Consider the following 13,196-nt stretch of genomic DNA (forward strand, 5'->3'; position numbering starts at 1 on the left):
GAAACTGAAGATATTGCTGAAAAAGATGGTACTGCCATGATAGCTACTGTTAATGTCATAGGTAAGAGAGTTAATCAGAGGAAGATAAAAGTAAAAGATATAATTATTCCTTTAGCCAAAAATATGAGAAAGGTGAAGAGATAATTTCAGTAATTTCACAAAATGTGAATTGTTTAAAAAGATGATTTGCACATCAGTTTTTAGCTGTGGATTGGTGTAAGAGAGTAGAGGCAGATATTTATTATATATTCATCAATTTGCTAATTCTCAGAAATTGTGATCTGAACACTAATAGTCTGATAATGTGAGCAATAGATTGTGGTTCTTGCTGTATATAGCATTGCTTACTAAAATGATGATGCAATTATAGAGGATATTGCTGTTGGGAAAGCATGAAGGGTTCTGGTCCTGGACACACTTCAAAATCACGTCTTTGTTTTAATTGCAGATTATGCATCCACAATAATGGGTGATAGGATATAAGTTTTGACCATCTCAAACCTTTTCTTCTAAGTATGATATAATCTCATGAGAAGTCATAAAAAGCTGTCATCTGATAAAGCTGTAAACAATTTATTGTAATATGGTAATTTAATCCTCAGGAAGAAATGGTATGCTGCTTATGAGGGATTGCTGTTGACAAAGCTTTATTATTTTTTGTATTCCAAGGGCTTAGTTGAACTTGGCGGATTTACGCTGTTTGCATGGTTCTCTGATCACCATGCTATGTGAGCAGCTTTTGAGGATGATTGATTGTATCATGATAATGAGTATAAATGATCAACAGGACAATAGTTTGGTAAATAATTTGTTGGAAGACCATTATAATATGCATTTTTGCAGTATCCTATGGGAAGAACGTTGGTTGGTCTTGAAAACCTCAAATAGGATTATACTGAATATGAGAGGCAGAAAAATATCTCTTCAGGTTAGGTATGGCAAACTCTGAAATATGTAGCTAATAAAAATAAAATAAAAGATCTACTGAATGTGCAGACTGCTGTTATTAAAGGAAGAGAGGAGGGAGTTTATCCTGTTTTAGGCAAGTGTTTATTTTTTGAGGCTTTTGTATCTTGTATTCAATATGCTATTTTTCAGGCTGTTTGCTTAATATGTGGAACATAATTTGCTGCTTAATTAGAACAAAGTTTTGAATACTGCTAATTTATCATGGGTTCAAATGAAAGAGATATATAGGGAAATGTATGCGATGGAATAAAATATGGTTCTGAAAACAGTAAATATCCTATAACATCAAGACCAGAAGAAGTATGAGAGAGAACAGTTAGGGATAAGAATTTAACGGTACAAGACAAGCAGTTCAGTGAAAAATAGCTTGAAATTATTGGAAGGTTATAAAAGAGAGCAGCTTCCCTAGCAGCCTTAATTTATCAGTTAATTTAAAAGAACATTGTATAATTTAATTTTCTTTAATGATAATGCACTTTTTCTTAAGGCTAAAAGATAATGTTTTCTGAAAGCATACAAGCTGTTTCTCACATCTGGGAGGGGAATAGAGATAAGAAAAGAAGAGACAGTAGTCGGTGTAAATGGGAGCATAGGATGTGACATGAGGTTTAGGATAGATAACCTTAATTTTAGGTTAGGCAATACCTGTAAGTGAACATGTATGTAGTTTTTTTGTTTGAGAGTTTTCATTAAAGCAAAAAGTCTTGAAAAATGTGACAAGTTCAAGTAGAGATGACGCAAAACTACAGTGTAAAAAAAAAAAAAACCTGCCAAACATGGGTGTGTGCATGGAATACAAAAGGTGAAAACACAATTAAAAAAAAAAACTGTCATGTATAACGGGTAGGAATGATAACTTCAGTTGATAATGGCTATGTTATTCATTCATATTATTTTGTAACCTAAATAACCTTGTAGGTAGAGACAAAAAAGTAAGAGTGTTGAATTATATCAAGAAATGCAGAGTGAAAAAGCAATTTTGCAGGAGATGCATTTGGAAATAAATGAGCATGTGAACTTGGTAAAGGATTTCAAGGCAAATATTCATCACAACATTGGGGACAAATGAAAGGGGGATATATATACTAACTGGTTCAATAGTGGTAGAAGAGGGGGAAAAAGATATTAATGGTAGATTTGTAGTAGTAAGGGGGCTACTGGCAATGGAGGAGGATTAAACTGGCATGTATTTGCATTCCACCAAAAACTGCTATCACAGATCTTAAGACATTTTTGGGAGAAATAATCAGTTTTCAGCAGGGTATATTACTTATAGGTGGGGACTGGAACTTGATTTCCAACAGTGAGGATGTATATGGGGAACTAGAAGGAAAACTATAACAAAAAAGGGTAAATTTCTGAAGGAATCCATGAAAATTGGCATGGAAAATGTGAATTCAGAAGCAGGAACTAAGAGAATTTGGATATTATTCCCCAAAACAAAAAAGGCTAGAAATAGAAAAAGAGAGATGGTTAAGGAGTAATAGGAATTATTTAGAGAGACTGACAAAGGTTAAAGTTTTGCAGAATAAGGCGAATCTCACAGAACAAGAAGAGGTGCAGCTGCACAGTGCTAAAGATAAAATAAGGGGGTATGTGGATAATATGCATGAGTTAAAAAAAAATGCTGTTAATAATTCCAGAGCACAAAAAAGTTGCTTATCAAATAAGCTTTTATTGCAGTGACTTAGGAAACTGAAAGTAGAAAGGTTTATTTCCAGACTTAGGAAGCCTTTAACAAGAAAAATAACCAGAGAGCCTTTAAAAGTATTAGAGATATTTTGGAATTTTTTTTTTTTGAAAATGTGTATAAAGCAGAGGAATATGGAAATAAAGAAAGAACACAATGGAAATATTTATGGAAGACTTAAGCATGCCATGGTTAAAGGTAGATGAGGCTCAACAATTGATAGACAGGAAAAGATGAGATAAATATGATGTATAATCAATCTGCAGGAAATTCTCCGGGACAGATGGTATTCCTGGGGAGGTTGGGAAGTTAGGAAGGAAGAAAGTGATAGATATCTGGAAGGTTTTGCTTAACAGTATTATAAAAGGAGGGGAAGTACCAGCGTCTTGGATGAAAGCTGTGGTGGCTATAATATCAGACCCACCTTCATATAGAGCCATTTCATGTTTAAACCATGATTACAAAGTGTTAATCTATACTAGATAAAAAAATGGCAAATTGGTTTTGTGGAGGGAAGGCAAACATTTCACAGCATTAGTAGAACAATGATGATGATCCAGTGGGAAGCAAAATTTAAGAAAATACTGTTGTTGTTGTTGGATCTAGATGCAGAGAAAGCATTCAGCAGAGTAAGTTGCGATTTTATGATTAGAGCAATGGAAACATTTTGCATTCCCTGATATGGTAATTGATAAGTTTTAATTAGGAGGATGCATGAGGGATCGGTGGCAAGAATTAAAGTGGGAGGGTTTCTTCTCTGATGAGTTGTGTCTGAAGAGAGGAACCAGGCAGGGGTGTCCTCTTTCTGCTTTATTTGCTTTATATTTAGAGCCATTGGCAAAGAAAATAAGGGACCCAGAAATTCAAAGATAAAATTGGTATGGCAATCAAGAAAAGTTAGCTTAATTTGAAGACTGTATTACTTTTTACCTGATAAATCCAGAAAAATACATCTCAATGTCATGGAACATTTTGAGACAGTTTGAATTCTTTGTGAGATATAAAATTAATGAAGATAAAGCAAAAACTATAGCTATAAATTATGTACCCACACATGAATTGGTTAAGCAGTGCCCATATTTAAGGGGACATAAGATAAAGTATTTAGGAGTATGGATTAAAAAAGGTTTCTATTATGGCAACTAAGGATATGTGGGAAGAGACTAAACAAAAGGTGATAAACTCAGAAACTAGACATTCTTGTTTTTGGATAGTATGATACAAGCAGTGAAAATGTTTAGTCCCTTTAGTTTTATATACAGATCAGGCATATTTTTATCAACCAGCAGAGAAGTTGTGGAAAATAATATAGTTGAATTAATTTGTTTAGGAGGGGAAGATGGCATAAGATGATTCTTCCAGAAGAACAAAGTGGTTTAGGATTACCGGGTTGGAAGGGATATTTAGGGCTACACAATAAAGGCTTGTATGCATAGCACAAGCAGAAAGTTTTAATTCAAAGTAGGAAGGGAAGTTGATATAGCGGGAGTAAATTCAAGAAATAAGATAGTGGGATTTTGGATGCAGACCCTTAAGGAGAATAACAGCCATACAGAATATTGTATTCATAAAGTAGCGGAAAGTATTCTAAGAAGTAAGCCAGCATGAGAACAGAAGAAAGGAGATTTTGCAGATAGCGATGACTGCAAGTAGCGGTACTGAGAAAAGGCAACGGGGCTGGAATTTATTACAGAAAACTGGCAAAGGAACCAAAGTATTAGTAGCAAATAACTAGAGAGGGAAAGGTAATAGAATGGGATGCCAAGAAGACATTTGGACTGCAGGCTAGAGACTGCCTTTCCTAATAGGGATTGGTATTAGATTGTAGGCAAAGAGAAGGGAATAGGAGAATTCTAAGTGGAAAAGACAGCTCTGCTAGAGTTTTTAGTTGACTCTAGAACAAGCACTGCTGTTTAAAAAGGGATAATTAGTAGTGCATATAAAATATTGCACAGTAACTGTTGTAATCACTCAGAGGAGATTATAAAAGATTGGAAAGATAGATTGGATAAGCAATTTACAAGGGAACAATAGGTGTACATATGTATAGCTCCCAAGTATGTAATAAAGTCTAGAAGGTTTAGGATTGTTGCTTGGAAGTGTTTGCATAGATATTTTTATACCCCAAGCAGTCTCCAAAGAATTTATCCTCAGGTAGATGGCAAATGTTGGAGGTGTGATGGGGAAGAAAGATGTAACTGGGAACATATATTCCGGGAGTGTAATGAGCTGGCAGGCTTTAAAAATTCCCTACAGAGTACCCTCTCAGAAATATTGGGTGAACAAATTGGTGTAACTAAGGGAATGATTCTTTTGAGCTGGGACACAGGATCTGAATTACCTAAACATATTAAGGACATGTTTTGTTTAATTCTGGTGGCTGCCGAAAAAGCAATTACTAAAAAGTGGAAATTAGTGTCTAAATCAACTGTAGTTGAAGTGTTGAACATTGTAGCAAAGATAAAAGAACTGGAAGTGGGATCTTTTGAAAAGGGAAGGAACAAATTGCATAGAAATAAATGGAAATTGTGGGAACAATACATGCAGAATAATGTTCATAAGGAGTGGGAATGAGTTTTAAGGGAAGGCAGGAAATGAGCATTTTATGTAATGCTGGAGTGATAGTTATAAAAAAGAACATAATGTATGTAACTGGAAAAATATTAATATGGTTTGTTTTCTTTTATGTTAATGTACGTTTACCTACGTCTTACGTAATAATATAATAAAGGTGTTTAAAATTTTAAATTAGATTTAGTAGCATTAAAAAAAATAAGGGTGTTTTTGTACAAGTATTGGATTGGTGGTTGAAACTTGGAGCTAAAAATGTAGTATTCTGTGATAGAATAATTACATTTATTTGGGAAAAGGATGATAAGACACTCTTACAGAACTGACAACCTGTCATATTTACAATGATCATATGATCATAGACTTTTATACTTCTGGCATGAGTAGGTAAAGTTTTATCACAAACAGTTTCCAAAGGAGTTTTTGGAGTAAAAGGTACACTAATGCAGTATATGCTTGTCTTAGTAAAAGCTTACAGTAGAGTTTCAGGTTCCCCTAGTAACAGCAACTGTAACCAGGAATGCATCCTCTCTCAGGATGGGGTGCATTGTGAAGGGAGAATGGTCCAAGGTTTTCGGTCAGATTTAGAGGCTTGTCTTCACATAAATGTCCTAGAGATGAGTGTGGTTCACCTTGTGTTGTGGGAGCTTACAGGGCTGTACTCCTCTAGGGGTGACAAACATATAGATGGGCAAAATGACCATAGTCTGGTACATTAGCAAACAAGGGGGAACCAGATTCTATCCACACTGTTGTAAGGCCATGAGGGTGTGACTGCAACACATGCATCCCTAGAAGGTTTATCGATCTTGTGGACTGGCACAGCAGGAACCTCCTTTTCCCTTAGGAGGGGGTCCCTGAACTTGGAAATCATGAAGGATGTTTTCAGTCACTGGGCAAACCATGCTGTGATCTGTTTGCTGCCCCACAGAACACCAAAAGCAATACGTGTTTTACTATTCAGGGCTACTTTACACATGTCCAACCATCCACTCATGACCAAGCTCATACAGAAAGCTATTTAGTGCAAGGCCACAGTTATCCTCATTGTCCTGTTTTGGCCCAGACAAGTATGATTTCCATTTACTGAAACCTTATCTGAATGAACCCCATTGGCTCCTCAGTCTACTGCCAGATCTCATCACTCCACCCACCCAGGAAAACTCACCTGGACATTTCCAGCCTGGAACAAACAGCATGGTTTCTGCAGTTCCAGTGATGGCACAGAATATTTTCCTTCCTGCTGTGGTAGTCCACTTCCTTACAGCTTCACAGAAATCTTCTACACATAAGGTGTATTACAGTAAATGGAAATGATTTGCCATATGTACTGAATCTCATAACATAGAACCCTTTTCAGCCCCTGTGGGAGATGTACTGTGTTTTTTATCTTCTGTTTTCTTCTGGTTCTACCTTCAACACTATCAAGCCATAATTGTCAGCTATTTCCTTCTTTCACATTGGCTTTTAGGACTCTTTCTAGCTTCACACAAGTTATGCAAAGTCTTTCTAAAAGGTACCTTTCCTTTGCTACCACCCATAAAGGATTGTGCTCCTCCATTGGACTTAAACTTTGTGTTGGAAGCCTTGTCTAAACCTCCACTTGGGCCATCTGCATCTGCAGAATTAAAATTGTTATCTTAGAAAACTATCAGTCAGTTTGGCTGAAATGATTTCAGAACTGCATGCATTATTGTCTGCTCTTTCTTGTATTATATTTTATAAGGAAAGGGTTACCCTAAGAACCATTTCTTCCACAAGTGTCTTCAGTCCCCATAGTGCCTTTTTAGGCAAGGCTCAAAGGACAAACCAACCACCGTAACCAGCACAGGTAACCAAAAACTAAGGGTAATGCTACTCAACGCCAGAAGTCTCAACCTCAAAATGCACACACTCGAGGCTCTCCTCAGCATGGAGAAAATCAATGTTTGTGCAGTGATGGAAACCTGGTTCAAGGCTCAAGAGAGCACCCCAGCACTGCCAGGTTACAATTCATATCATACCTTCCAGCCTCAGTTACCGGATCGCAGTACAAAGGGCGGAGGTGTATCCATATTCATCAAGGATACCCATATCTCCAGGTTAGTAGTGCAGCATGATGCCCCAGAGATCATCCATGCTCAACTATCAGCAGGCAAAACCACATTTCAAGTAGTAGCTGGTTATAGATCACCCACCATGTCCCAAGATGCTCACTCTGCATTCCTTGAGACATTGGAAAATATAAAGGTCCTACCCAACACCATAATCTTGGGTGATTTCAACTACCCTGGTATAGACTGGGCGAACTTCCAATGTTCCAACTCCTATGCTCAGCGATTCATAGAATTTATAAATTCAAATGCCCTTGAACAACTAGTATGTCCCCCACTAGAGGGGACAACATATTGGATTTAATCATCACAAATATGGGTGCCCACTGTACCACACCAGTTATCACTACCTCCTTGGTCAGATCCGACCACAAACTGATAACCCTGGACATCCTCACTCCTCCACCTCCCCCAGTCAAAAAAACCATAGTCAAAAATCTTTCCAAAGCAAACTTCAAACTACTTGCATCCGAAGTGGAAAGCTTCACTATTCCCTTGCAGAAGGATAATGATATCCAGGATGCGGAATCCTTCACCAAGGCACTCCATATGCATCTTCAGGACTGCATGGACTGTGCTATCCCAAATAAAACCAAGACTCCTTCCTCAAGCAAGAAGAAACCAGTCTGGTGGACCCCAGCCATAAGCAAACTTTACAATAAAAGGAGAAGACATACAAAAAAAGCCAAATCTCAAGTAGAAAAATCATCCCTGATCAGCATTAGTAAGAAATTGAGGGCCCTCATCAAGTCAACTAAAGCTAATTTTGAAAAGAAAGTTGCCAAGGATGCCAAGGATAACCATTAGGCCTTCTATGGCTACGTCAAAAACCTAAATGGCAGCGCTCAGGTCTATTCTGAGCTAGTACAAAATGGAACAAAATACACTGACCCTTCTGACATTGCTGACAGGTTCAGTGCAAATTCCCACCACCACCTACAGGGCCTATTACCATTCCAGGGGATTGTGTAAGTCCAATTATTACTGATACGTTTGTTAACAAGGCTCTATCTAAAACTAAAAACACTGCCTCCATGGGACCAGATGGTGTCCCAGGCTGTGTCATACGCGAGCTCCAAAAGGAATTAACCCCAAATCTTAATACCCTGTTCAGTCTCAGCCTCTCCACAGGATATTTCCCCAGAGAATGGTGCATGGCAACGGTGGTCCCGCTGCACAAGGGTGGGGCCACAACTGACCCTGGGAACTACCGACCAATAAGCCTGACCAGTCTGATCTGTAAGGCTATGGAGTGAATCATTATGGAACTCATAAATGGAGAGATTGGGAACCTCCAGTCGGTGGACCCCACACAGTTCGGCTTCATCAAGGGCAGATCATGCCTCCTGAACCTGGTGGATTTCTTTGAGACAGTTACTCAGGCTATAGATAAGGGAAAGGAGGTACACACGGCTTACCTTGACCTTGCTAAAGCATTTGACACCATTCCCCATTTGGGTATTATTGATAAGCTCACCAGCCTGGGCATAAACCCTTACATCACAAGATGGATCGCAAACTGGCTCTCAGACAGATCCCATAAAGTAAGAGTAGCGGGATCTATGTCCGAATCCAGACCAGTAACGAGTGGTGTGCCTCAGGGCTCTGTCCTGGGGCCCCTCCTGTTTGGCATATACTTCTCAGAAGTACAGGCAAGCATGGAAGGGCTGTGGCTGACTAAGTTTGCGGATGACTGCAAACTGGGTGCTATAATAGAGTCTCCGGCCGACATGGAGATCCTCCAGAAGGGCCTAAATGAGACTAATGCATGGTGTCAAAACCATGGTCTCAAGCTAAATGCAAAAAATGCGTAGTAATACCCTTTGGAAAAAACAGAGTACCCACAAACTACAACATAGGAGGTAATCCCCTGAAATCTGAAGAAGAAATAAGGGATCTAGGGACCCAAGTAGACAGCCAGCTTTCCTTTGATAACCATGTTGCCAAAGTGGTTAGAAAATCCTTCTATGTGACCCATCTGATCATGAAAGGGTTTGCATCAAGATCTAAGGATGTAATGGTGCCCCTCTACTCTTCCCTCATCAGACCCATTATTGAGTACAATGCACCAATTGGAATGTACCTGGATAGACATCTCCAGCAGCTGGAGAGACCACAGAGGTACCTAACCAAGAGAATTACTGGCCTCAAACAGTTCCCTATGCAGCACGATTGAAAAAGCTAAGACTGTTCTCTGTTGCATACCACTTTCTCAGAGGCGATCTCTGTCTAATGTACAGAGCCATGTCCAACCCAGAATTGTTGAACATGCTCCATCTTAGCAAAACCAAATCTACTCGAGCTACATGCTCTAGGGATATAAACCTCAACACAACAATGAATAGAACATGCTGGAGGGATAGATTCCCTTCGCAGAGACTTCCCTTACTATGGAACAGGGTCCCGATCTACATAAGACAGAGCCCCTCACTATCACTCTTCAAGAGGAACCTTGATGAGTGGATGGGTAACAAAGTTCACACCTGGGATCACACCAACAGCACTACTAGATAGGGGCCAAGGGTACTAGCTGCTAGTACAAGGGTCTACAGAACTACTAAAGGGGAGGTGAATACCACACAATGTGGCTGGGCTAATATATGCCTTCGGGCAGATAACTCAGTACCAACCTATGAACCTATGAACCTATAGGGTCATTGTTTTACAGCTTATACATCCTAGTGTTTTCCTGAACTAACAAATAAAGGAGAATACATTTTACATACATTGGATGTACACAGTGGCTTTTGCTTCTACCTTCACAAGACAGCACCCTTTAGAAAAAAGGAACAATTATCTGTATCCTTTGTGCAAAACAAATTGGGCAAGAAGATATGTAAGATTTTCTTGTCTAGATGTCTGTCTAATTGCATGTCTTTCTTCTATATTTCTCAGAATAAATCTTTGTCAAACAAGTCCGAATTTCATTCCATTACAACTTCTACAGCTTCTTTCAGGTCTCTAACCTTGAATGAAATCTGCCAAACTGCTGCTCAGTCTTCAGCTCCTGTTTTTGTCAGACATTACAAGTTGGAATGTATTTCCAGAGTCAGATTCCTTTGGAGCTTCCAACCTCAAGAGTCTGATGTCTTCAGGCCACCCAGGAATCACATTGGTATATCAGATCAGATGGACTGGATGTGTGTGATAAGAAATTTATGTACTCACCATAATAATAGAGCCTTTCATCCTAGTCCATCTAATACAACAATCTGCCCTCTTCCCGCCACTGGTACAAATGCTCTTAGGTTTAGATGCCAAACCCTACCTGAGCTAGTCAAGGAGGTAAAAATTTAGGAAGGGCTGGAGCACTGAATCAGCCTGTTTGGATCCAAGTATGGGCCCCAAGGACCCAAATGTTGTATTGGATGGACTGAGATGAAAGGATCTATTGTTATGGTGCATATGTAACTTTTGTTTGTTTTGCCACCTAAGAAAAGGATTGAAAACTATGCTGATGGCATTGGCCTAGAGTACCTTAAGAATAAAATGCTTCACTACAGTCCCTCTTCGTGACACACTGCTGTACTGTTGTGGCCTCCTTTGAATGGTCCTAACTGCCTATTTTCTTTTAATGCAGCGTTCTAACCTCAATGTGCAGAGTAGAGACTCTGTGTTTTGAAAGTTTACACTCTTTCCTGTAGCATATTGTTGTGTGCCCCATGCATCTGCCAAGAAGCCAAACTGTTTTCAGTGTTAAGGATAAGGAATGCATCTTTATTAAGAGGTCATCCAGCTTCTGGAATACTTTCTATAAGTTTGAGCAGATCTGATTCATAGCCAGAGTTTGAAATGATCAGCTCACAGTTTCTTGCATGTCTGATACACACCACTGGCCGAATGTACTGTGGTCTTACTGACATTTGCAAAGTCCTTTGCAATGTATCACTGACTTCATTCCAACTATGGCTGCCCATTGCTCTCTAACCTATCAATATACAGCCTTATTTAGATTTGTGCCCTGCATGTATACCGTTATCTAGCTGAATGATTTGTTTTTGTTTGCTTTGTTTGCCTCCTGTGCTTCATGATGTATATTATGAGAACATAATTCTGCCTGAAAGCAGTTAATGCTACATTATTCTTGAACACACATCTGTTAATTCCACGAACTTATACCCAGTTACTAAAATGAATAATACAATAATGTTTCATTTGAAGCATAACAGCAAGTTCTGTATGGTTTGTGCAGTAAATGTTTGGCCCTATAGCCGCTACTAAAGGGTAAAATATAACTTTATTTCTGTGGCTTTAAGTGATTCAGCACCTTTCAGTCTTCATTCAGTTGATACAGTTTGGTTTACAGTGCACCTTTGTCCCCTACACCTTTCAGTCTCTATTCATTTTATGTTGTTTGGTTTACACTGCACCTTTATCTTGTACAACTTTTGATGAAGTATAGTTTATATGCCTCTGTGTGAAAGGATACTACTAATTGTGTTGTCTGGGTTTCTCAGCAAGCAGATGTTACATCATCTGCTCAGATTGCCAAACAAGCTGCTGTTCAGTTAAAAGTTGTCTAGCTCACTGGGTCCGAAGCTGTTAGGCTTGCTGTGCTTTTTCTGGAGTAATAAGCAGGTGACGTGACTGGGTGCAGGACAGGGATTATTGTATGGTGTAAAGCTCGTCCTACACAGCTGAATTCTGAGTTTTTTGTGTACACTAGCTGAAGGCAGGAAGAGGAGAAACTGTATGTGTGTGTGTGAACGCTATTCCTACACATTAAAGATTAACAAGTATGCAAACAAAATGATTAGGTGGCTCCACCCATCCTTCAAACAGAGCCTTGCACTGCTGTAAGCTATTGCTACTGTTGGGTGTGTGGGTGCAGCTACCTGTGTACTGGTTTGGGAAGGTTTGGAATTCTTTACCTCCTCGGAGGTCTTCAGCAAAGTGGAACCATGGCTGGAATGTCCCCAGGTCACAATGGTCCCCAGCTTATTTCACAGTTTGTTATGGATGGAAGATTCAGACAGCTGAAAGGTAGTGATATTTTCTTTTAGTTTGTGGTGTATGTTTCCTTTTGGAGTGCATTTTTTTTTTAAATTTTAGATAAAGTAACAAGAATGTTGAATATTGTATAATGTTATCATGTGTTAACTGAAATGTAGGAAAGATTGCTATGTAAATGTTTAGCTTTTGGTTTTCTTGAATTATATGGGGAACTAGTAATCATTGCATAAGTTCTACAACAGTAAAGGAAACAGTATTTTGCAGTAATGACAGTTTAATGGCCCCGCCATCTAGAGCAACAAGTGTACCCCTTGCTGTGCAATATTAAGGGTAAAACAGCATTAAAAAACTGCATTGTTATGTGTGCATCCTGCGTAGTAATGTGTCTGGAAATACAGTTTGCATGTTTCTGCCATTTTAACCTGCTGTCATGTTGATACGCTTTTTTAAAAACATCTGATTAAAAGTTTGAGTGCAGATAAACAAAACATTTTATAATTATTATTAACGTAATTTTTAGGTAATACTGTCCGTTTCGGAAGTAAATTCAGTGCAGGAGCGTAAATTTGTTTCTTTTCAGAAAACAATTCTACATTACAGTAAGGTACACAAGAACGCACATAGTCACAATTAATAAACACCAAAAGGCACTAAGCAGAGCTGGGGATCCCAAAAAAGTACGCTATAAAGCCAGGTCTGTAGAAAAGCTTTATTCAATACACTTTTTTAAAAATAAAACAAAAAAGTCAATAAATTAAGCACTTTCATCTCTGCTTATTCAGAGGCTTCTTCAGAATCATCAGTAAGGTAAAAACATGAGATTTGCCATGTTTGTGTTTTATTTTGTGTATGTACTTTGCATGCAACCAGTATATATATGTGTGTGTGTATATATAGATAGATATATATATATATATATA

The 13,196-nt window shown here is 38.5% G+C and overlaps 1 protein-coding gene across 2 annotated transcripts in view; it reads left to right on the forward strand.

The window, feature by feature from the left end:
- The window catches only part of LOC122804338 (spectrin beta chain, erythrocytic-like), a 2,132,081-nt gene that overhangs the window by 607,688 nt on the left and 1,511,197 nt on the right, over window positions 1–13,196 (forward strand). Inside the window, exon 1 of one of the 2 annotated variants that reach the window (XM_044074142.1) lies at window positions 12,137–12,306. The exons of the other annotated variant lie outside the window; for it this stretch is intronic. Coding sequence (XP_043930077.1) covers window positions 12,225–12,306 — 82 coding nt within the window. The 5' untranslated portion in view covers window positions 12,137–12,224. Of the gene's footprint in view, window positions 1–12,136; window positions 12,307–13,196 lie in introns of those variants that run through there. 2 annotated transcript variants of the gene reach the window in all.

This window comes from Protopterus annectens, chromosome 6.part0, assembly GCF_019279795.1.
Source record: "Protopterus annectens isolate FY-2018-M chromosome 6.part0, PAN1.0, whole genome shotgun sequence".
In the NCBI taxonomy this organism is placed as follows: Eukaryota; Metazoa; Chordata; order Ceratodontiformes; family Protopteridae; genus Protopterus; species Protopterus annectens.